The sequence below is a fragment of the Xiphophorus couchianus genome, chromosome 5 (genome assembly GCF_001444195.1).
Source record: "Xiphophorus couchianus chromosome 5, X_couchianus-1.0, whole genome shotgun sequence".
Taxonomy (NCBI): domain Eukaryota; kingdom Metazoa; phylum Chordata; class Actinopteri; order Cyprinodontiformes; family Poeciliidae; genus Xiphophorus; species Xiphophorus couchianus.
The window spans coordinates 17,818,535-17,844,834 of NC_040232.1; the positions used below are offsets into that span (position 1 = coordinate 17,818,535).

General features: G+C 37.2%; 1 protein-coding gene and 1 long non-coding RNA gene across 7 annotated transcripts in view; one reads left to right on the top strand and one right to left on the bottom strand.

Moving 5' to 3' along the window:
- Positions 1-26,300, bottom strand: part of rptor (regulatory associated protein of MTOR, complex 1) — a 144,811-nt gene that overhangs the window by 25,753 nt on the left and 92,758 nt on the right. For all 6 annotated transcript variants that reach the window (XM_028016814.1, XM_028016812.1, XM_028016815.1 and 3 more), the window contains 9 exons: positions 25,021-25,212; positions 19,594-19,734; positions 19,062-19,182; positions 18,309-18,449; positions 15,462-15,617; positions 8,982-9,100; positions 6,477-6,580; positions 6,218-6,395; positions 6,013-6,123 (listed from right to left, as the gene is read on the bottom strand). In XM_028016814.1, the coding sequence (XP_027872615.1) occupies positions 6,013-6,123; positions 6,218-6,395; positions 6,477-6,580; positions 8,982-9,100; positions 15,462-15,617; positions 18,309-18,449; positions 19,062-19,182; positions 19,594-19,734; positions 25,021-25,212 (1,263 nt within the window). The remainder of the gene's footprint in view (positions 1-6,012; positions 6,124-6,217; positions 6,396-6,476; positions 6,581-8,981; positions 9,101-15,461; positions 15,618-18,308; positions 18,450-19,061; positions 19,183-19,593; positions 19,735-25,020; positions 25,213-26,300) is intronic.
- On the top strand, positions 5,021-10,769 carry LOC114144232 (uncharacterized). The gene is made up of 3 exons (XR_003595447.1): positions 5,021-5,168; positions 5,699-5,809; positions 10,200-10,769. It is a non-coding gene; the product is annotated as an uncharacterized LOC114144232 (long non-coding RNA).

A 26,300-nucleotide genomic window follows, 5' to 3' on the forward strand; every position in this document is an offset into this window, starting at 1 on the left:
ACTCACTGAATACTAAATAGCTTCAATAAACAGCTTCAACACCACGTGACTACACTACTACTGCATGCAATCAACACCCTGACATGTGTGTAAATGTGGCTTTGAAGCAAATGTACGTTCAAACACTTCACACTTCCGATCCCTGAATAAATAACTTTGGCCGTTCCTCTGGGACTCTCTGGTTCCTAACTGAGTAAGAGAGGAGGCAGGTGCAGCAGGAGGACTCTGACGTATTTTCCAAGCTGAGAGGAAAAATGAGTGTGACTATGAGGGCCATGTCAAGGTAAAAGCCTGCTCACACTGCTGTTTCCAGGGCTGCTGCCCTGCTGTGTGTCAGCAGCTAACGTATTCTGTAATGAGACCCCCAGGTGATAGATGAGTGTTAGTTCTCCACATAGAAAGATCTATAGTAAAATATGAACTGTATTACGTAGCAGAACCTCTGAGAACATTTGTCGTTCTGGTTAAAGGTGCCACACTCTCATCATGAGCACAAATTTTACACATTTTAGACCTTCAAGGATGGAACTGAACTGCTCTCTTTTCAGGGTTAACTTTGAAAATAAGTTAGAAATCACTGTGGAGTTTCTCTAATTCACACAAGATCAAAACAATACACACACACTCAAATATATACATACAATTCTAAAAATGTTTACATAATTATCCCTTAGCAAGTAGCAGAGAAATCATAAACTTCTTGTAGATTTCCAACGATTCCGGCAGAATTCTGACCAGTTCAAATTCCAACATTAATTTAAGCTCGGACGCCATCGGGTTTTCCAATGGTGACCAAACTTAAACCAAAGTTGTTGGTTCTGTTTGAGGTGAATAGAAGATTTTGGACATCAATGGCAGATCATAAAACATTTCTTCAGATGGTATTTAGGCCGAGCATATAGTTCTATATTTCAGTCTGGTCTGAAGGTCCAAACCTGAAAACCCTACACATTCGGTTGTGTAGGGTTTTTTGATATTTTATATTTTTGGCTACAGGTTAGTTTCTACTGAAAGAAACCAGCGTTATGCAGCAGCAAGAGATAAAATTATGCAATGACTAATTCTGAATCGCATAAAAAGTTTAAACTGACACTGATTCTGGGAGGTCACATGAATTCTACAGATGATTGAAAAGATGTTTCAGTCAATAAATTGAAAGAATGAGAGGTGAAAAAAGCAAGTCCATTTATACCACGGGACTCAAAATTCTCAGGACTTGATTAGAAATTCTGATATTTTAAGTTATTCTAATGCTCTTGTATTAAATATTCAAGAGCATCTAAAAACTTATGAACAAATCAAGAGATGTTTAGTCATTTCCAGCATTTAAGCATCTAACGTAAACATCCACATACAAACATCCCTTGTGTGCTGCTGACAAAGAGATACAAAAACCTGCATACTCACATCAACAGAGTAGCTTCATAATGGAGGAGCAGTTTTATGGCAGCACTCAACATTTAATTTTTTTCTTTTGCAAACGCAGCGTTTAGATTCGCACTACAGCAGAACCCTCGCTCTGGTGTCTCTGCCGCCTGCTCTCGTACAATCTTCCTATCCAGTTATCTTTCTGATTTCCATCGCCTCTTCTTGGAGCTCCACGCTCTGTCTGTCTTTCATCTCATTCATCCACCCCGAATGCTCTTTATCATAAGTTTTACTTCACTGTCAACCTGTTCCTCCTTCTTCACCCACACTCTGCTCCCACCTCTACATGTCCCTCTGTGTCTTGTCCTTTTCAAACATTTTGCTTTGATAATTTTTCTTTTTTCAGACTTTTCTGCCCAGTTTTCATTTAACATCATACACTGCTTTACCAAAAGAAAGTCACCACCTGGATATTACAAAGCAAATAGGTTGGAGCTTCCCACTGGATAATTACTGCAGAGTTGATTATGTTCTAATTCATTAAACAATTATGTCAGAAGACATTGAGTAGTTGTGTAAAAGACATTAATCTATTTAAGAAGGGTCAGGTTAGGCAAACAAACAAAAAAAAATTGTTGGAACTATTATAACTGGATTAGGAAATGTTCAGCGCATTATTAACCCGAGGGATAGTGGGGAGCTATCATCTTTGCAGAAGAAAGACAGAATTTATCGGCCGCAAGTTGTGTGGGAGTAGTTGTTTAGGAGGTGGTCTGACTCTCCCAGTATTGCTTAAAGAGCTTGGAGAAAAATAAATGCAACTTTGGACAGAAATAAATGTGACATTACAGAAGATATTCAAATCAAAAGGTTTTTCCAGTGAAATATTAGGATGTGTGACCTTTTGTGTGCCTTGTAAATACCTTATTTAACTGATTTTATTATCTAGTTTCTAAATGTCAAAGCTTCTCTCTTGTTATTGAAAGGAAAGGTGACACATTCCAACTATTCTGAAACAGCATTTTGCAGGAATAAAATGTCTCAAGTTTATCATGCATGATTGTGTACTCCTGGATTTAGACCAACATTTTGATAACTTGAACACTGCTGACCTCTCGAAAATACTTGGGAGCAAACATATATGGTCAGTTCAGAAAGTGGAAAAAGCTGATGGTAGAAAGTGACAAGATAGGCTAGTTTTAAATGAGAACTCAAGTTAGTTAAGATAAGAAAGTTAAGTTTTGTTTACAACGTTGGCAGCAGGTGTGATTTATTTATCTCCCTGCCATTACACTGGAATGCAGATGTCCTTTTTTGTACCGGATGAATGTTTTTGTTCACTGAAACCCAACAAGTTACAGTAATTTCTATAATTTATCCATGTCTTTTCTTATTATTACAATACATGATGTGACTCCTCTTGAACCCTTCATAAATGTCAAACTTCAAAAAAATATATTTGCGCACAACTTCTAAAGAGTTAGTGAAAAACTGAAAATTTTACTTCTGGTTTGTAAATCTTAGAAAATCCATGATGGACAGTGTTATACAGAAACCTGGAAGAGTGCTGATAACGTACAGATGTATTTATTGCTCAAACCGAGTCGTGCCGAGCAGCTACCTCGGTGCTTCGAGAACAACTGCACCAAACAAACTCTGTTGAACCAAATAAAAACACCTCCTGTTTTTTTTATTCCTTCCTGAAAATAACACCAGTTCTCAACATTTACCTTCAATCGGGGTGCTATATTTGTCTGCAAAGTTTGGAAAATTTAAACACAATGTTACTTTAAGCTGAACAAAGTACTGCAATACCTTCCCTAGTTTCCCCATTAGACCACCAGTTATTGACAACTACAAATAGCTGCAGTGAAATAAGAGATACAGTAAGTCGTTTATGAAATTCCTAAATCATTACACTGTATTATCTGCTGCTAAATATAGCATTGAGTTGATGCTCTTTTTGTCTGTATAAGAATTGGACTGGAGTTACAGAGTCTTAAAAGTGGATCTGATCTAGAGGGAATAAGCTAATGGCACCAATACTTTAAACCAAGCAACGTAAAATGCCTTTTGGTCATTAGGCACTTTGCTGCAACCAGTTTCCACTGGGACTCTGATTCACTGCAGCCACTTTTACATGAAGATTTTGAGTTTACATATTGTCTCCTTCTAGCATAGACTAAAATAACACAGCAATACCCAAGTAATCTCAAATGTCAACTTTTAAGCAGATGAAAAAATATTTGTTGCTTTTCTAATTTAAATATAACTTAATTTAATCACATTGTGATAAAAACCCAAAAGTGCTGTGGTTCACATCATTAAAAAAATGTGTATGTGTTTGCAAATATGTAAATAAAACTGAAAATACATACAAAAAGTAAATACATACATACAGTACATGTAGCAATCATTTTTAAATGTTTTAGGAAATTCTACATAAAGAATGAAATGAAAATATTTAATTTAAATTATATTAATTATTATCATTTTTACTTAATCTTCTGATTTATTTAGAATAGAATAGAATTCAACTTTATTGTCATTGCACTGTCACAAGTACAAGCAACGAGATGTAGTTTGCATCTATCCAGAAGTGCTCTACGTGATATAAATATTTATTTACAGATGTACAAGACTATGTATGTATTATTCAATTATATAATTTGTTTAATTCATTTTTCAGCATATCAAAGTTAGTGCCGTTGTTGGTCGACAGTTGAACTGCTGTCCAAGTTAACCAATCAGAAAGGATCTAATTATTGAGGCACACACTTAAAAAAATGTATATAGGATTTATGATACATAATGAATAAATAAATAACAGGAAAAAAAAATCTATATTTAATTATTTAATAGATTATTTACACATTTAAATAGAGGTACATTTTACAGTCTAAATGACGGCATATATAAGATGGAACTTATGAAAATAAATGTCTTTTTTCCGTGGCGACCCCGAACGCTTCCCGCGCCTCCCAGAAATCATTCTTTTTCTGGGGTGTCATAGTTTTGTGGTTTGCCTAGTTACATGTTTTGTCTGAAACATCAGCGTTACTACCATTGTACTTATCGTCCCAAAAGAAAATCTAACTTTCCCATGCCTCTTGTAAACTATTGTCTCTTTTTTAAAACTAACAATATTTTTTTCTAAAATATTCTGAAAACCTAATACTTTCATCCTACTAGTTAGTTTCACCGGGACATGTTCGCATGTGATGTACAGCTTTCTGACTTGTTTTTTGTTTCTAATTAACAATATAGTTAGCTTTAAAAGATGCTTAATATCTTCTTTTTTATAAAAACAAAGGAAAACTTGAATAAATACGGAAATCCATCACCAACTACCAGGTATAACAAAATGACTGTGCTCCATCTAAAATTTCCCTGTGGAGGATGTTACTTTATGGACCTGAGTGCTCAATTATTCAGTGAAGCCATTTTGAAGAAGAAGCAAGTGCTTTCCCCCCCCAATGATTGGTCCCTACCTTGCAGTTTCACATATCGGTTTATTACTATTTAAAATAAACTTTTAAACCCCGACTTCCCGTACCTGAATGGATCACTGTGTTCCTGAATCTCAGCAGAATGGGGAATAAACAAACTGCTATGATGAAAATTCACATGAATATGTGAAAACGGAAAATAACCGGTCATATCCTTTTTCACTGTTGCTTAGCAACAAAGAATGAGTAGAACTCAAAAGGGCGAGCGGTCGTCAGCCAGTCAGAAGAAGGTCGGTGGTTTGATACCAGACTGGAGACTTAAAGTGTTGAAAAGTCCTTAAAGACACAGAGGTATGATTTGTCTCTTCGCTTTATCACTCTGCATGTGTCAGTGAAAAACACAACACAGTTTAAAAAGAGATGCATGAATGTTTCTGTGAATGTGTGAGTGCAGCTCACTAAAAGCTGACTTGAAGACAGCTTTTAGTGTCTTCAAGTCTTTCAGATGTCAAAAAGATAAGAAAAGAGCTAAATAAATGTTGTCCGTTTATGGTTTAGCAACTACCTGAAGTCACAAGAGCAAAAAATAAATAAATAAATAAAAAAAGTAAATACAGCTGAAATCAGACATTTACAGAAACTGTATAAAAACACAGTGTTTATTTTCGCACAGGACAAATTGTGAAAAAACCAAGCTTGTTATGTCACTGTTTTGTGCCACTCAGGAAAATAACAGTTTAATATTTGCTAAGTACATTAATGATAAGAAATATATTTACTTTCTTTAAATTCAGACCTTTAAAAATGTTCTAGCCATTCTTCCACAAGTTTCCTTTTCTTGTACAACCCAATGTGTAACTAATTTGGTGGCATGCTTATAGGGTCATCGACTACTTAGAAGATCCATACATGAAGTGTCCCTCTTGCAGCAAAACATCTCTACATCATGATGCTGCCAGCACAGTACTTCACAGTGAGGATGCTGGTCTCAGGTTTGCAACCTGCCTGCTTTTCCCTCCAAATATAATAATGACCATTATGGCCCAAACTCCAATTCCAGTTCCATCACAGGACATATCTTCATTTAGGCTATTTGCATAATGCTTTTGTCTAATTGCTCATTTAGAAAAAAAATCCTTAAGCAGGTGTATTTGTTTCCTCATTAGAAGAGATGGTTTAAAACCAGGACACTCACCTTCATGACAGGCTGAGCGAAATACTTGGCACTCCAGTCACACAGGCCTGTTTGCAGGGCCAGACTCACGTAGTTCCTGTGACCACCCGGTTCCTCACCATCTTCAGCTGCCTGAACCCGCGCACAAGAACACATGCTCAACGATGAGAAGCTCTTTTTTCCAGTTAATAGCTGTTTTTCCCACAAGAGAGTTTTTTTCCTTCACCTGTTCTGGTCCCTTGTCAAACATCTTGCGTGTGCGGGGGAACTGGTGTGAGTGGGGTGCCTGTCCTCCCAGCGTTGGGGTGTAGGGGGGCCGTGTTGCTGGCTGCTCTCTGGCAGGGGGCTTGGGGACTTCATTGGTCAGACTGGAGCTGCTGGTACTGGGCATGGGCGGAGAGCCGCTGGAGGAACAATGATGCAATGAAGATGCATTTAAAAGTCACAACAAAAATCAACATCTAAATTAACCATGATTTCCTCACCCTGCCTGATGGATGTGCGTGCCTTTGCTGGTGGGACTGGCCGGCGCCGACTGAGTCAGAGATCCAGAGTCCAAGATCCTCTGAGGTCTGGCGTTCATGGTTGCCTGGTGAGAAAAACAAGCATTTACTGCAGGGCTGTTCTTCAAATTTGAAAGGTAGTAACCTGTTTTCATAGTTTTCAACTGTTTCAAAGGCTAACATTATTTTGTTTGGTTTAGAAACACACATAACACATAAAATTTGATTATCACCTCCAGCTGCAGCACTAAGAAGTGCAGCACTTTACAAACTTTGCCTAAATTTCAAGAAGTTTATCTCATTAGGTGAAGCAGGTAATATCGCCTCTTCATTGTGAGGTGTCTAACGATGGTGTGTGAGGGAGGGGTAAACCTAATAAGGACAATGGAGGCGAAGCATCACTGATGAATAGTAGAGTTGTTGTTTACTGGAGCTCGGTGCAGAGAAAACTGGGCTACTTAAATCTTGTTAGCACAGACAAACACATTTCACTGGCTGGCATTGGCTGGGATTTGATTTCTATGCTAATTACCGGATTGTAGCAAGCATCTTTTGTTTGTTTGTGCATCTAACAGGCTGGAGGGGGACAGTGCAGCTTAATGTAAGAGTTACACATTTTCTATGAAATCTACATTGTTTGTGACAGAGGAAAGAGATCTGATATGAGATATGAGCGATGCATCAAGAAGCCATTAGTGTGAGACAGATTTAATAGAGATTCTGTGGAAGTGAAAAAGTAGATAAAAAGCTAATGGGAAGCTTTTTTTTCTCATGTTGATAAGACAGTGTATGGCTAAGAAAGCAGGATGGATTTTTGAAAATAAACTGAATCGACAGCAAGCCCAAACAGATTTACCAGGAAAATATGAATGTATCCTTAGAGAACAAAAGACGAACCAAACAGGTGATATAACCTGTTTACCTGAAAACTCATTAGGTAATCTGACCCAGTTTTGCAACTTATACATGGATCCTTAATTGAAGAAGCATCACACGAACGGGGCAGGACTCATCTGCTTTACACAGAGTTGTTGGTAAACTGGGGTAATCGTTTCCACTAGATTCTCTACTTCCCACTGCGAAACTCCCCCACTGGGAGCTTGTTCTGCCTCAGCAAGATCCATCTCCAAATACTGCCTTGAAACTCAGTCAATCCAGGCCAATAATTTATCCAAACAAATCCCAGAACATGTTTCCTCTATGAATGAGCAGTAGGACACGGCTGAGGTATTCCTGTAGTGTCTCTCAGCTGAATATTTTATACCACCTCCTAAATTAAATGCATGTCATGTTTGTAAATCAAAACATTTTACCAGGTAAAATTAAAGAGCGGCACAGTGGCAGTGAATCAACATTTATCTGACAGTCTACACTAAAGATTTATGTTTACCAAATAAAAAAAACTGCAGAAATATGAAGCAATGAAACATAAAATGCAACTGAAGTCTAATATCTCAGAAGATATTGACATTAATCAAAAATCAACAAGAAGGAAAATAGCTGGACACTACAGATAGAAAAAAATTCAATGCATTGATCATCTGAGAAGCAAGTAAATCTTAATTAGCTTCTGACCTTGTTCACTTAGTTAAAATCAATAACATTTGAAAGTCAAAATCCTAATTAAAAGAGCTGGATTCTCTGTTAAGCTGATGTTAACACTTGTGAACCCAAGAGGGTAGTCTTTGATTAAGTTGCCTTTGCTCAAGTCTTCGCAGGAAATATATCAACATGTGCTCCATCTATGGCAGAAGTCAGCAGCCTTTACATTCTGTTGTCACAGCTACTGAATAACAAAGTTGCAAAATCTACTTGACAGAGAAATCGGCTGGTGATCGAAAAATCATTTGGTGACTGAATGTGACGGATGTGACAGCATAAAAAATATTTTTCCAATCCGTGGACTAAGGTGGGATTACAACAACACTCTTCCATGTGGATGCTGTTACTGAGGGGAAAAGACTCATTCTTATTTATTTTAAGTAACAGAGAAGTGTAAAAAAAAAAAAAAAAAAAAAAAAAAGTAGTCAGGATTTTAATATCATGAGGCCAATAATTTAACCAAACTAATCCCAGAAAGATTCATCAGAACACAATTAAGACTGATGGACTGTATGGTGCTTTTGAATCTGATATCAAAGGATAAAATAAAGGTTTTGAAATAGTCAATAATGAGCTTATGTTTTTACGTCATAAAAATCAGCCATTTTAACAGGAATGTGTAAACCTTTGAACTTAAGTTCAGAAACAGACTCATCACTGACACATCCAGTAGGATATCCTGCAGATTATTAAGTGACTAGTTTTTATTATAGAGTGAAATATAGCAAAATGTAGCTCTGCATTTTGAATTTGTAACCTTGTAAGAAACAACAAATTACTGCGCAGCTTTGATCTTAAACAATAGCTGCAAACTTCTACCTTATTATTTTTGCAATGATAAGTCATTGAGTCTTCACATTATCAGAAACTTTAACCACAACAAACCTTGTATGCAATGCTATTGAGCACTTTCATGGCCAAATCTGAAACTTCTGGGAACGGATCTGCGGCTAGGTGGAGCAGCACTCTCCATATCTGAGTGTAAACACTGTTGAAGGACACACCTGGAAAGGATACACAGAGAGAGACAAGTTCAGACATTTCACCAAATGTTGGATAGTGCCTCCAACATGTAGGTGGAAACACTAAGGAAAAATCCAAAGACTTCAGGAAGTTAAAGTTTGGGCACAAATGGGTCTTCCAAATGGACAATAACGCTAAGACAAGGTTGTTACAAAAAGACTTAAAGACAACATTGCCTTTGTTTTGAAGTGTCCACCTCAAAGCCCTGATACCTGTCTGTTAGAAAAGCTGAGAAAGTGTGTGTCAGCATGGAGGCCTACAAACATGAGTCAATTACAGTAGTTCTGTCAAGAGGAATGAGACAACATTCCAGTGAGTCACTGTGGACAGAATATGCTAAAGTTTGACTCCACTCATACAGTTTAAAGGAAAACTCTAACAAATACTACGGAAATGTATTGTTAACCTCTGAAATTTTGTGTTCTAGCATTTATGGAACAAATACTTCATCATAACTTAGCAAATACAAGAAATTCTTGGTCTGCTTTAACGTAAACCCAGAGATTTTTATCTTTGTGGCCGTATCAACATCTCTAAGCAGATTATAAATATTCAACATAAAAATAGATCTCGATAGACTTGAGATAGTATAAAGTAGAGTAGGGCCTTTTCATTTTCTACTCCTTATTTGGAGTCTTCACCAACCAACCATGTCAAAAACCTGTCCTAAGTGGGGAGTTTTACTTCCTTTCGCTCATTTATTTCTTGCTTCTTTTTGTCTCCAACTTATTAAACTTCTCGTCTTCCTCCTCCTCAGCTTCAGGTTGCTTGAGAGATCCTCTAATACAGGGGTGGGCAATCCTGGTCCTCGAGGGCCGGTGTCCTGCAACTCTTGGATGTCTCCCTGTTCCAACACGCTTGAATCCAACAGCTGAATCACCTCCTAAGTGCAGTCAAGTTCTCCAGAGTCCTGCTAATGACCTCATTATTTGACTCAGGTGTGTTGAAGTAGAGATACATCTAAAAGTTGCAGGAGACCGGCCCTCGAGGCCTGGAGTTGCCCACCCCTGCTCTAATATGTCCCTTCTCTCTTTTGTTTCTAGTTTAAAGTTGATTCTCCTTCACTTTCCTCCCTTGCAGATATTTCTGCCCATGCATCCGCTCCTTCTAAGTACATAAATGGCAAAAAACCAGGAATGACTGAAGTCTGGACCCAGTTACTGAGGACACCCCTGTCCCAAGAAGACTCGGGGGAACAATCACTAGTCCCATGCCTCAAAGAGCGGACACCACAGAGAGATGACTAAAACAGGAAGAAAGACAAAGGGTTAAAGCTGGCGCATTAGGTTGAAAGTATATGAAACAAAAAAAGAGTTGCAGCTAGAGAGGTTGGAAGGCATGTCTGGAGTAGGAAAAATGAGGACAAAGGGGAACAACTTATTTCAGAACCCACTGTCCTCTGACAAAAGCAGAGAATTTCAAAAGTAAAAAAAAAACTGGGAGGGAAAGTGGTAGAGGGACAGATGTGATTAGCAAGGTAGCAGTAAATAGATAGTAGAAAAAAGCAAAGCCTGACTGCTTTACATCATAAGAGCATACAAATTAAAACTGTGCTGACTCTACAGAGACATCATGACAGACAGCGTCATGGTGAATGTGAAGCTGCAGCACGTCCTTATCCGTCACTCGTGTCATTTGAGCAAAAGTGAAATAGATGTGAAGTCATAAAGATGTTAAAGTGCTAACTAAATGACCCACTGCGCCTCCTTTTATAGTGCCTCCAAATTTCTCGCAAATGGCTCAAATTACAGTTAACACACCACAGGGATTTTAGGGGCCTTAAGCGCTGCAACATAAAAAATAGTTCTAGATGTTTTTAAAACATCCCTCAAGCTCCACTGCAAAAAGCACCATATTGTAGCTGCTGAATGATGCTCTTTAAACGGAAAAACACATCAAATCCACCAAGTGGATATAAACCCCTGAAAAAAGTAATAGTCAATTCAGATCCAGAATGTTTCAAAACATAAATGCTGGTGTAAACTCAGATGCATTCAACATGTATGTCAAACTGTTAAGCTTAAAGCTGTTCATGTTGGAAGAATAATCTAGATAAATATTGTCCACTTAACATCAAACCCTAATGTGTAAATTATCTTTCCAAAACAGATGCTTAGAGTGCTGGTAGTTATTCTTATCAATTATATTGTGTTTCCTAGCGTAATAAGTGCCATATTAGTCAATACTCTGCTTTTAAAAAGTCAATTTATGTGCTGTTGAGCAATAACGCTTGAGAACTTCTGTCTATATTCTTCCATTGGTTTTAGCAGCTTTTACAGCCAATATAATGCTGTTTCTTGTGTCTGAACATTTACACATCAACTAATACATGGGTTGAGCCAGTAGTCTGTGTTCTGGATGTTTTACCAATTAGCTTGGGTACATTTGCTCTGGATGACAAACCTGCCATGTTCTCCACAAACTACAGGCACAGGCAAACTCATAATATACTGAATTTGAAGGCAACAAAGATGCGTGTCAAAGACCTTTTTTCTGGCTATTTTTCACATCCCTCGAACCTAATTGTTTCTCTTCAACATGTTTTATATGTGGGCAGACGTTTTTTAACTAAAAAAAATAACATTATGACCTGGAGTGGCTCTCTTGTACATTAGATGAAGAAATGAACAGATTTTATTTCCAGATTTTAGTGAGCCCCATCCAAGAGTAATTTTGAAAATAGCTTCTTTTTAATTGTTCATATAACCTTAAAAAGAGTATTCACTTAATTATAGCAGCTGCAGCTAGATTTATGTGAAACTCATTGCATATTCACCCAGCTGGAACGTAGCGGGTGTTTAGAGATAAGGATGCAAAACTCCTCTACATTCAAGGTTAGTTCATCCCATTTTTTGGTTTTCTTGTTGAAATTCAACAAGTCAATACAATGTACTTTTCAAACTTTGTGAAGAATTTATCTTTGTTCTTTTGGAAGCAATACAAGTATGAGCAGTTTTTTTTGACGTCATATCCATGGAAATTATACGTTTTGTGTGATTTCATCACAGGACATAATGGTTCTGACGTTTACTATAAGAAAAACACCAGTGAAAGTTGTGTCAGCACATTAAACAACGCACATCTATATGATTAGTTTATGTTTTAACCAAACAGAGGTTTAAATCAGATGGAAAAGATTATGTACTTCTGTACATCACTAATGATCCAATTTGCTTTGGATTTATAGTCTAAAAAAATACAGATGGATTGACGATGGATGGGTAAACCATGGATAGATAACTCAACAAATTAAGTGACAGAGGGGTAATTGGTGGATGAACAAATCATTAACAGACAGATGAAAAAATGGATGGATGGATGGAAAAACCATGGATTACTGTATAGGTAGAATAATACAATAATTTTTATTATTGTATTATAATAATAGTAAAACTCTAATAGTAAAACTCAAATTAAAGCTTTTTAGACTACACAATATCAGTCATTTGAAATGTGATGCACTAAATTGCTCATGTATCAGTGTGGATACATGTATCATTATCCACACTGATACATGGATGGAAGAAATAAAACTTTGGATGGCAGGATAAATAAGTGGATGATGGACCAACAGACAGATGCAAGAAATGATGATTCAACATTTAGAAAATGGAAATGAAACCTTTTCATGCTTCTTTTTCCACTCTAATCAAGATATTTGAGATCTTTATATGAAAATCAGAATTTATCTAGACTGCGTGGGACCTCTGCGTCTACAATATCCTTATATTCTATCCTGCATCCTGGTTAATGGACAAAACTGAGCCTTAGCTTCATTTTTCAAAACAATAGTGCCTAACAGAGACAGCAGTGTGGTCTCCACAGTGTGGTAGGATTTGTACAAATGATAGTAGTGGGAAGTTAATAAATCACTTTACTCCAACTCTGCCCTCCCACACAGCTTTGCTGTCCTGCTGCTCTCCGGCAGCCCGGTGTTGAGCAGAGGCCGCAAACAGCATTTATGGCTTCAATTTGCTCCAAACCGCTGCATGATAACTCGCAGGCCCTCACTTCTTAGTTTTTCTCACATAAAGATTTGATACCACCGAAATGGAGATCAAAATGAGGGAGCAATTTAGAAGTTTTCAAGAGAGGAAAAACAAAGCTCCATGGGTTTCACGAGAACAACTTCAAGCCAAACAAGAAAGGAGCGAAGGAACAAACAAATCAGACCGACGAGTGAAGGGTCTAATGAACTGATAGGTGATTTCTGGTCACAACACAATGGAAAACATACAAACAAAAAAGAATATAAATATCAACTTAGATTATATGTAGTTCATGCTCTATGAATGCAGTCTGTTTGCTTATTCATGCAGCACCATGCAAGGTTTGGGTTCAAACAGGCTCACTGGGAGGCCAGGACTCTGCAGCTGGCACAGAGCTGAGTGGGCGAGGAGCCAATATGTCTTTTAACCTGCTTACCCTGGAACCTTGTTCCAGCAGTAAGTGGCTTGAAAAAGGTTTAGAATGAGCATCAAATAGTTGATTTGTTGGATGAAAGCAAAAGAGCAAATGTTGTGCCAAACTGCAATTACTGTTTCTTTCATCAAACATTCATTTTCAAGGCTTTAATGTTGAACGTTTTGAAAAGATAAACCCAAAATTTCAGCAAGAGGTGATGACTGAGAAAAAGCTTGGCTTATATTTGGATTTTTAAGATTCAGTTTAAGAGATTTAATTGTTTCCTGAAGAAAATGGAAGAGAATGACCTGAATGAGTTTCAGGGACAAATTTTTAATATTTTTGGAAACATAGTTACACACCACTTTGTATTGAAGCTGTAAAAAAAAATAGCATTATCTGATATGAAGCTATGCATACAAAGCAACTGGAATTAATTTAGGGTGGAACTGAAAGAAAATGTGTTGGGAAAAATAAAAAACTCTCCTCGGTATCTGGATTTTTATTATAAGTTAATTTAAGATTTATGTTTTGACTGCAAACATGCAAAGTTAAAATGACAAAACTGGACATGACACAGCAGCGGAGAACATAGAGAGAAGTGCAAATTAGGAATAAAAAAAGAGAAAAGGTTTTATATTTCTGTTGTTGAGGTGGTGAGAACTATTATTTAGCTATTATTTAGTGGCTGCCTGAGCAGATAGTTAAGCCTGCCAAACACCAGAGAGCAATAGACAGTGGAGGGAAGATCAAGAAAAGCACTTTAATGTCCTTCATGCTCCTTCCTGATGCTCTTTACACTTTGTTTATCCCGACTGTTGTTTGGAAGCAGTGACTCTCCTATGGGATGCCCAAAGGTCCCAGTCTCTCCAAAGTGCCTTCATCCTCTATACTGTTGGTAATTTTCTGTCTGGTAAAAACCTGTAGCAGCTGCTGTCCAAGCTGCAGCATCACAGAGGTTTAGGTAGGGCAGATACACTGTGATGATTGTAATCAACGCATAAAATCCTGCTCAAAACTGCTGCAGGTTTAATGCAACAGGAGTTTATTGTTCCACTTATCACAAAAGTAACTTGTGTATTTTTGTTAAATCAACTTTGATTTCTGCTTAAATATAACAAAATAAAAATAATATTTTCCATATGATTGTTCAAATATCCTTTCAATTCAGTAACAGTTCTTGCATGGACGACAGCCTGTCTGTATGTTATTTATGAACATAAATCACATTTAACTGGCATTGACAGGTCTGGTTTTTACTGAAGTAGGGATGTACTACAAAGTTTGGTTTGGTTTAACCATTAAGACTAAAACAAACTAATTCTACACGGAAATTAGTTAGTTTAAGCAATAAAATATTCAATATATAGGTTATATTTGGACCAGATAACAAAAATTAAAACATATATTTATTTTTCAATCAAATATGATTGGAATCAACAAGCTTGGATACTATGAGGCCTGTCTCTGGGTTCGCAGTGCATCAGGGATATTAAAGCTGCACCCAGTGAACTAAAGTGTGATTCAGATATAACTGTGAGCAGGTGAAAGAAACAGACAATGAAACCTTTGTAAAACTGAGAAGTTGTTTGGTATGCTTTACTCTTCTTTGATATCAACCCTGATTGAAGCTTTAGGAAGAGTAAGCTCCACAATGACGGGAACTTTAAAGGCTGAACGAGTAAAAGAGAGAAAACTGGAAGCAGAAGAGCAGAACATTAAAAAGGCTTCTGGTGGAGAAGTTTGACTTTGAAGCACTTTTTTTCTGTATTATTGCTAGATAAAACCAGATTTCTGTTATATGTGTTGTTTTGTAAGCTGTCATCTGCCTAAACCAAAGAGATCTCCTCCAGAACCCATATAATGGGACAAATTTACCCAACTTAAGTAGGGAATCTGAACCGATCTACTGTCCTGAAACTGTGGGATGATTGTTACCTATAAGGGAGTTTAGGGAGGAATATGAAGAAACCCGCCGCATCTTGTCGATGGTTTCAAACGAGAGGATGTACTCGTCGTTGTCGGGACTCCCCAGCGTGCTGCTGGCGCTGCTGCTGGTGCTCAGGTTACCAGGAGAGAAGGCTGCTGGGCCGCCTAAAGAGCAGAAATTGAGAAAAGTGGCATTTATTACTTCAGTTGCTGCTGGATAAATTGTAAAATAAAAATAAAGGAAACCATATTACACCCCAATAAGTAAGGAAACATACTTGTCCTCGGAGAATAACCCCTCATAATTTCATGTGAGCTTTCCGGTGAAGGCATGAGCTGCTGTAGCTCACAGTTTCCCCAAACATTACTCTGACTCATACAAGCTCAAATGCCATGCATCCTCCTAACAAACCACAGGCTGAAATGTGAGAATGGAGATTGGTAGAGAATAAAGAGCCGCTCTGCTCGGAGCTCATTGATGATAAACACCCCTGCACATCGGAACGAGCACCGAGAAGGTGAATTAGAAATGGTGTCAGCAGTAGGTTAGGCACTTCACCGAGCTCTGGTGATTTAGCGCTACACGCAGCTCATGCATTACTCAGTGTGGCAGCGCTGGTTCGGAGGGGAGCACGCCTGGCTTTGGCTGCCTGAATCACCGAGAGGTGACAGAAACACAGAAGGCTGGGAGTGACAGCAGACTGGTGTGTGCTTGGAAAGTTGTGAGAGGAAATGTTAGACTGACATTTCTACAGCTGGCTGTAAATGGGATCATTTGTCTTTATTTGGAACCTATTTTAATGAACAAAACGATTACACTTTTTCAGCCTGATAAATACAGCTGCAGGAGGCTGTATGATATCAACATTTAACTAAATAAGGAAGATGAAAAGGTAAAAAAGGTATAGAAAAAAGAAGGAATTTGAGTCATTTAGAAGGATGACTAACAGGAGGTAATCTGCTCCAGTTATCTGTCTTTGAGGGAGGAGAGCAGCATTATGTATTTTCCAGGCACATAGAGCCATTTTATAGCAGAGTCAAGTAACTATGTTATCTTCAGTTGTTATGACAATACTTTATATATCAAATTACTCAATCATAGCCGTATCTGATGTCTTAAAATTAGGCCTCTCTTTCTTTAAGAGGCTCCTGCTCTTTCTTAACCTCTACCTTCAGCAAGTTATCACAGCATTGCCTTTCCATTATTCTCAGCCACTTTTAGGAGTGTTGGACTGAGTCATAGTTCATATAGGTTGTGCATAGTATGCTGCTATTTGACAAATGTTAACAACAAGCCAACTAACAAGTTGCATTAGGATGAACTGAAATGTAAGCAATTTTTTAAAATTACTTTGCTCTACTTTGAGATTGTCAAATTCAATCACAGAAATTGCCAAACTTTAAAAAATAGAATCCAGAAATCCATTAATTGATTGGTGTGAGGCAACAGCCTAGTGTTGAGGCAACCTGAAAAAGGCTGAATGTGGCATGCAGGTCTTGAGATGTCTGCTCTAGTCAGGTTGGTTCAGTCACAGATAGAAACAAAACCACAACTTTAGATGAATATTTTGGTTTAATTCAAACTCGCGGCCTGTTGAATAGAGGTTTCGATAATGTGTTCCTTCAAAAGTCCCTAACATGCTCATCATCCACTGCAAGGTATCTTTCTTATCAAGTTAAAAATACAGCAACAACATTCAGTAAATGTTCTATTAATATCAACTAAATTTTCAATGAAACTGAACAATTTTCAAGAATTACTATTTATTCACAAGAATATAATACTTCAGATTTAACAGTGCTGCAACCTCTAACCCCAAAAGAAATGTCTCAAACCTTCAGCACCATGGACAGCTCAGCGTTTCCAAGAACAATCTGAATGAGGAAAATAACACCACAGCTCTTTTTATTGGATGTTCTCAGTAAATTCAGTAAATATGAAATCATATTCTTAGCAGAGCTACCCCGTTAATAATAGCTAAGAGAGAAACTGAAAACTATTTCCGTTCAATAAGATAAGCAGAACTGCCTCGCAAAAAAAAAGAATCACCAGATATTGAACTGGAAATTAAGTGGATGGGAAAAATGTCGTACAAAAAGACGAATAAACTCATTTAAGTACAGGACTAAAATGTTAAAATTGGTATTTTAAACTAGCTCTGGAGAATCTGAAGAGTGGTTGGGGGATTGAAGGAACAGAAGCAATTAGTGTGCAAAAAAGAATTTAACTTACTACAATCCATTTTCATGAATACTTGAACTACATGTGTCAGATTCTCTGCTCTGCCTGGATACAGGGAATGAACTGGGTGAAAACGTTGAGCTCCCCAATGCAAACTCCACCAAGGTCACTTTCTATCATAATTGCATAAAGAGTGTAGATATATTAAATATATGGCCCCACAACATTAGAAAAACACCTAATTGTAATACCATCACTAAATATTTAGATAATATTATGATAAACACACATTTTCCTAATTCTTTCTGTTTTTAGGTTTATTAAAATATCCCTTTTTTATAGGGTTTGGAATCGCAGCCACTAAAAACACACAGCAACCATGGAAGATGGTGAAAGTTCATTGCTGTCCTGCTGAATTTGAATAGCTGGCACTCAAATAATAATTTCCTACCAAATATTTCATCTGAGTAGCACTATGTGATTGTAATACAGCAAAAACTGAAATTGCAATGGCAAGTGCTATGCAATATATTGTGCACCATAAATTACATCTGAAGAATTTCATTTCTGAGTTTTTTTTATTGAGAAAATAAGTTTTGGTAATTTTATTCCCCTCCTACAAACAGCTACCTTTAATCTCAGTTTCTCAGCATCCGTCTCTCTCTCTGTCATACCTTCTTCATTCAGGTTGAGGTTCTGTAGACTTTTGTTCAGATTGCGGGCAGTGGTTACCGCTCGGATATTGGTGTAAGAATTGACGGATCGCAGACGAGGGATGGCCGGGCTGTCTCTCACTGGAGTCATGTTGCCAGGTTCTGATTGTCAACAAAGACAGAAGGAAAAAAATATGTTATTGGTGTTTGAAACTTAAAGACAATACCTTCTCATTTTTGGTAAACTGTGTGAATTTAGGAACATTTTAAATTTTAAACTAAACTTGTAAAACTGGAGAATATTTCCGTAGAAAAAATCCAGCAACCAGAAATGTTAGAGCGCTGTACAGGTCCTTCAAACTATTTGATTTGCTCCCCTTTCCGTTGTTAGTCTAATGCTTCAAAGGGGAAAATTAAACTCAATATGCTACATATGCATATGGTTTACCACATAAACGTATCCTTGAATTCACAACACACCTGTCTGTGCAGAAATCTGTATCTCTAGCTTTAGATCTTATCATCTCATCCTTAAGTTCACTCAAAAACCTGTGATGGATAAATGGCGGAAAAGGTTTGCAAAGCACACTTAACCCCCAACTTTCTATTTTGTGACAAATGGACATTGTAAAAACAATTACGGCACACGCATTGTGGGAATAATCCTCCTCAAAAAATACCAAATAGTACAATAAATTAACTTATGGTGAAAGAAAGAAATCAAATTGTGGGTTAGACTTTGCACATCGTCAAACAAGATCAGCTTCAAATCACCTGCAGCATTGGCTGGTGATGGCACGGCGTAGTTCTTCTCTTCTTCTATGAACTGGAGGGCAACTGTGCAGAAGTTGCTCTCATATTGGACCACCAGGTGACTCAGGGCTACCACCAGCTCCTGAGAAATAGCAAAAACAAAAAAAAAAAAACATCCATAAATAATTTTAGACACTGTCTTAATACTCTTACTGAAATTTTGAAATATTTGCAACTTTGGGATAATGCTATTAGCAAAAAAATCTGCCAGTAGAATTAGGCTTTCTTTTTATAAATATTAAGAAATTATTTACTTAAAAAAAACTTCCATATCTTGCAGAAAAGTTACTTGTAAGTTAGCTTTGTCTTATTTCAAATGTTCTAAGATAATTGTACTAGAAAGAAATGTTTTATGCTTGCATTTCAAATGCAACGGCCACAAAATAAAAATCGGATTTGTACATCTCAGGTAAGTTTTTGCTTCCATGAAATCCAAGATGAAACTGCATTTCATGTGTGATTGGTGATGACTGTGATTGTGTAGCACAGAGACCTTGCGGACCACGGGACTGCCATCGTTGATGAGTTGAGCCAGCATCATGGCCACGTTGTGGTCAATAGTGGTGGAGTGGTCGGTCCTCTCAGCAGAGTTTCCAACAAATGTTCCCAGAGCAAACACAGCAGCACATCTTACCTGCAATTAAATAAAGATGACAAACCTCAACTTCCTGTTCAACTGGTGTTTGATATAACGCTGTGAGCACAACTCTCAGACTTTTAAACACTTTTCTTCTCTTTTAAGACACACAAAACTGACAAAATGCCAAGTGACACCAATAAATAAAAGTTCTAGAAGTAATTAAACACTAGTTTGTCTCCCAGCATCAGTGTAAAATATGAAGATCATCGAAGCTGCAAGCATCTATTAGCTGATCGGCAGTACAGTATCTCATTTCTCTCTTTCCGCGTCACTGGATGTTTAATCTAAACTCGGCGTCGCCCAGAGAGGATTCTGCATTAGCGACTGATGTCATAAACCAAACCAAATTACAGCACAAGAATTAATATTTTTCTAAGTGGTTTATGGTGGCAACACAAAGCTTCATGACTAAAACAGAAAGCGTTGTTGATGCATTCTGCAGTCACTTCAGCCCTTTTTAATTTAAACCTACAGGAACAGGATGAAGGAAACATTTTGCAGTTTTGAATTTGTGATTTTTTTGGTTTTCCTTCATACCAAAAACCAGACCTTGCTTAATAATCACGCAGGTTATTTGCAAAATTAAAATGGGACTTGGTGTTGAAGTTACTGACAGCTCCAAGAGAGACAGCTTAATATGCCTCTGGTCTTAAAGGTGCATTGCGCAAATGTAAGAACAGAAAGTGCAGTCTTTTGTGGATCTCATAAATCTTTGCCTTAGAGAGAAAAGAAACCAATTTTATGTTTAATTTTCCTTTCATGGAAGCCTACCTAACAGAGAAGTGTTGTTTATTGAATAGAGGAAGAGCTAAAATTACACATGCTCTGAATGAGACATTCGTCTCCCGACTCCTTAATCCATAAAATTATCAATACACCTCCATCACCTAAGGGAGCAAACAAGAGAAAACTGAAAATATCAAGTGGATGGCAATTCAATGAATATGAAAATGTCTTTTTAAACTTTTTGCAACTATGATACACAGAATATCATCAACAAGCTGAACCCTGGAGCAAGAGGGCGTCAGCAGTTGAAGACCAACCCAAGTGATGTTCCAGTCAAGTACTAGAAACTAAAGCTACAATTCACACAGGTTTGTCAAAGCCAGGCAAAGCTACAGAGTTAATATAGACTAAAATCTCTGAGGAATGTTTCTGATACCTTGTTGAACCAAGTAAATGCAAGGTGTACCTGACAAAGTGACCGGTGAGTGCATTTCTTGGTAGGTTTTTGTGAAATTCAGTTCACACATATTTTAGGCAGGGTGATTGTCAGACAGACATCTGAACCATAAGACCTTCCAGGTGATGTTTTACCTGTGTCGTCCTATCAGGCTGCGCAAGAGGTCTTTGGTGTCTGAATAAAACAATCCTTAGTGGCCTCAAGAGTTATTATTAATTTAAAGCTTTAGTGAAAAAAAAACAAAAAAACGTTTTGTGCCTTTGTCAGAGAAACCCTGGAGAGACAGTAGACTTCATGGTCAGTGACTTTAGCCTGAGGCCTCCTCAATGCCACTTGATAAAAGAAAGGGCTTTGTTGCAGCATTGTTGTTATCATCTTCTTTGGCATTTGAAATCAAGTTTAAAAAGTAGAAGAAAGAAAAGCTCTTTTCCATCTAATGCACTTTGTCCTTGACTGGATTTAACCAGGAACAGGAATGTGTATTTTTTCACCTTTTTAAACTAGACTGAAGCTATGGTACATCTGAAAGTATGTCTACAAATATTTTTGTCAAACTAAAATTCATTTACAGCTAAAGGTTAAGACTCAATTGTTTTGTTTTTTTCAAAATTCTTTTCATTGAAGACCGTGTCTTCCATGTACGCAGCTGGGAAGTTGCAAACTTTAAAAGAGTGAATGTCTGCCTACTTTTACTTTTTCAAACTTGACTCAACTCCAATTAAAGTTGTAGATAGTCGTGAATTTATGCGGCTCTTATTTTCCCTGCCAGGCTATGAAAAAAACAACACAAAGTCAAATTTCCACCACAGAGGAAAACAGCAACCTGTTGAGTCCTAGGGTCATTCCTAAGCCCCCAACTAAGAAAAAAACAAACAATTTACCCTAAATACAATTAATATCTACTGTACATTACAAAAGATTTGTGTTTGACTCCAAAACAGAGATTAATATCTACAATGTGACCTTTTTAAACATACAAATGTCTAAAATGCAACATTTATCTGGAAAGAAAAAAAAGAAAAAAAACTCTCTGCAGCCCTTACCAACAAAAATTGTTATATTGTTGGAGCAAAAGCCTGGACATGCAGAAGAGGCTGTGAGTGCTTTCTGCAGACCTCAGTTTCAACCCTGCAGATAAAACAGCTGCCAGGGAGGAGGTATCTGTTGGAAGCAGCTGTTTCTCTAGCAGCATCTGGGTGAATGTTGGGGCAATATCTGCACGCTGTTCTCTGGTGTCCAAGCATGACCCAGTAAGGTGCTGGAGCTCCAGCTGCAACATGAAGGATGTGGGCCTTGACAGAAGAGCGATCTACTTACTGGAAACATGAAGGATCACCGTGTGACAGCATCTGATCGTAAAACATTCATACAGTGGTTCCCTGCTCACTGGAGTTACAGAACGGTTTGTTTCTGTGTTCAGTAGAGCATGTAAAGGCCAAAGATGTACAACATGACTCAACAAATGTTCCTTCGGTATTTCGTCAGACAATTTCTCGAAACATATTGCAATTTTTATGTCCATAAACTTTCACAAGCAGCACCATTTCCATCACAATAAGCCTAAATTCTACCGTTTTTGCTAAAATCTTCGTTTTCTGTGCTCATAACAATTTGTTCACTGTTATAATACAAAGACAGATGGACAACAACGCATGTAATATACGGAAAACTGTATTTATCCAAACTGATTTTCTTTCATGCCTGACACTAACTTCAGATTTGGATGTTGCTGCTGGTATGAAAACTTTATCATTAAAATCCAAAATAAAACAAAAGTTTTCATAGATTTTTTCATCTCATTTTAATCAACCAGCACTTATTTGTATATTTTTTATTACAAAATTAAAGTATTAATAGAAACAAGGAGAATACAAGGAGAATAACAAATAAGAAGTCAGAATGTTAAATGTGCTCATAAAACTAGCTTCTTCCTCAGTCTACAGGACATTAACCCTGGCTTCATCTTACTTAATCATTTTCATCGGATATTTCAAATTGATAAATCAGACCAATTTGAAATACTGATCTGATATATCAGATATCAGATTACCTGTAACGCTTTGAATGACCTTCAGTTTAATAAAAAATTGTGGGTTGCATTTACTGGCACCTCTGGTAAAAAGGTGCCAAAAGTTCCATTTTACCAGAGCTCATCAGACCTTAAGATGAGCTCAAGAGAGCAGAGAATATAAGACGACCAAGCACTCTGGATGATCTGGAGAGGTTGTGCAAAGGGGAATTATCCAAAACATTCCTCTGCCTGGCTGCAAATCAAATATAAAAGTAGAAAACAGTTCTGTCATATTGATAGAATGAAGTTGTACAAAGTAATAACAGCTGGGTATCAAGAATTGTTGCACTGGTAGTTTTTAATAAAAAACTATTATTTCAGAGAGATATTGTGGTAGTGCAATAAAACATTAATTTATCTTGAGGTTTTTACATGTATTTTACCAGGGGTGAAGAGGAATGTATCTGGCACCTTACCTAATTTAGCTATTAGCCAAATTCTGACCACCATTATTCATAGAGCTCATTTTTATCATTTTTATCTGTCTTTTTCATACAAGAGCCAGCAAAGGAATTTCAAAGTTTAACTACTCTTAAACTTTGACCTATACATTTTTTTGTGATGTCGTTGAAAATGTTTGACATTTATTTCACATGTCTGGTTTCTCAGTTATTATCTTACTGCAGAAAATGGGAAGACAATCAAGGTAAAACAGTTCTGTCTGCTAAGTTTAGCTCATTTTAAGCCAGAATACAAACAGAGCGCAATGACTTAAGTTTTTATATATACTGTATACTGTATATATATATATATATATACACTGCTCAAAAAAATAAAGGGAACACTCAAATAACACAACCTCGATCTGAATGAAAGAAATATTCTCATTGAATACTTTGTTCTGTACAAAGTTCCATTTGCACAACAGCAGGTGAAATTGATTGTCAATCAGTGTTGCTTCCTAAGTGGACAGTTTGATTTCACAGAAGTTTGATTTACTTGGAGTTATATTGTGTTGTTTAAGTGTTCCCTTTATTTTTTTGAGCAGTATATATATATATATATATACTATATATATATATATATAAAGTGTGACCCGCACACTTGAATACATCCCAGCCAGTCAAGGTTTAGAAAAATGAAGCCTGTGAAGAACCTCGAACTGCTGATCGAGCACAGAAATAGCCGGCTTCTCTCCACCATTCATCTGTGAAATCTGCACCCAGCTCAGGTTCCCACACAGCTCCAGTCATGAAGCACTTGTCAAAAGTAAAGAGAGGCCTGTGGATTCTGATGATCCACCAAGACTTTCTTTGGAGGAATGTAGGAGTAGTTGGGCAAAGGAAAGCGTGCTCAAGAACTGAAAACAGCGACAGCTGTGGGAAGAAGGCCGTCTAATTCTGTGATAAATGTAGCAACAACTCTTGTTTGTACGTTTAATCTTGTTTGAAAGCATAAAAACCAGCACTTTATTAAATCTTTGTTTATACGGGTGGCATTGCTCCATTTTTCTTATGACAGCTTCAACTTCAGAGGGAAAAATCTTAATAGGAAATCTACAAATGTAAAGCTAACCCAACCCTACTAAGAATTTAAGATAGATCTGGAATCTACAAAAAAACAAAACAACTTTCATTGTTAATTTAAAATCTTTTCAGTTTGAACAATAGAAACAATCAATAAAGTAACTATAAATCAGAAATAAACAACAGCTGGCAAAAGTATTTAAACCTTTGGAACATTTTCACATCTTGCCACATTACAAACAATCTTTAATCTGTTTTATGACAAAATAATTGCACTTAACTGTGGAATGGAAAAATATTTGTCTGACAAACTGGAAATGTGGTGTGGATTTGTATTCAGGCCTCTTCAGGCAAAATTTTGGCATTTTTGCTTAATGTTCTTTACAAAACCGATGAAGCCAGGTGAGACTGAATGGAAAAAATCTGTGAAGAGAAATGTTTAACTCTTGTCCTCTCTCTATATGGACACAGAACAACTACAAAACCGACATTTGGTGCCCCATAAATACACACCTTCATGTGTTTTTGACTGTGTTTAAGGTGTGGCTCAGACTTCTCACCTCAGGGATGGGATCTGACAGCAGCGTATACAACTTCTCATGAGCGCTGTCTCGAACGCCACACCAGCGCGCTGGTTCAAAGTTCTGCCAGATCCGGCCCAGGCAGATCGCCACCCATTGTCGGAGCAACGGGTGGGGGTCAGAAAGCTGCTCCAGGCAGTTGGCGATCAGGTTACCCTGAAGACAGGCCTCCTAGAAGGCAGAAAGACGAGGAAAGGATGTTGGAAACCTTAAATTGTTTAGCTGTCTACTTTGATCTTTTATAAAGGAAAAAATATATGTTATTTACAGTTAAGAATAGACAGAGCTCTTCTGACTGTGACTGCTGTTACTCGTGGCTGAAACTGGTCTTTCTGTATAGGATTCATGACAAAACAAGCATGATAGGAGCCTAATCCTACCAAGCAGCACAGAGGTCTTAGGTTGACTTGAAACTCATTAGTCAATAAATCCCCACTAACCTCGAGTCTAAACCTTTTGCTGTGAGATTTGGACAGAAAAGATTATAGATTAGCAACACAACGACATTAAGACTTTACTAAAATTAACTGTGAAGTCTGCAAAGTTGTGACACATAATTTTTTTTAATCATATTGATGTTAAATATTGTTTTATATTTGGATTTTAGCTCTATTGCTTTTTCTTCTTTAAGCAAGTTATCAAAAATGCAGCAACTGCAGCGACTGGAAAGAAAATCCATGCTATGTAAACTGAGATGATAAAACAGATCCATTCTATAGCAGCACTGAGGAAAGCTCTGCAATGTTACTACAATACTTTGAGAGCTGATAACGCAGCTCACATGTTTGATTTGAATGTCATTATGGGTAAAAAACAAACAGACTTAATACAATAAAAGAAAAAAATGAAAGAGTATTTTGTCCATTTACATAGTGGATTTTCTTTTGCTTTTCTGTCAAATTTTGATGTTGCAGATCTTCAGACATTGTGGTTAAACTGGCCACGCCCCCAATTAAATCAGTAATATAATTAATCATAATTAATCACATATTTCCAGTTGAATGAACATGTTCAGTCCTAGACTTATAGTATAAAGAAAGCAATTGAATTGAACATCATCAAATAGGAGAAAAATTTTTTCATAAAGAGACACATCATGCCTCGATCTACAGACGACACTTTATCATCTGGAAAGGGTTAAAAAGCCATTTATAAGCTTGTGGTTCTCAGATCACCAACATCTGGGTTATGTAACAGAACAACATTCTGATGCAGACCAGCAAGTTCAACATTGAATGATTTCAATAGCTGCCTCATAA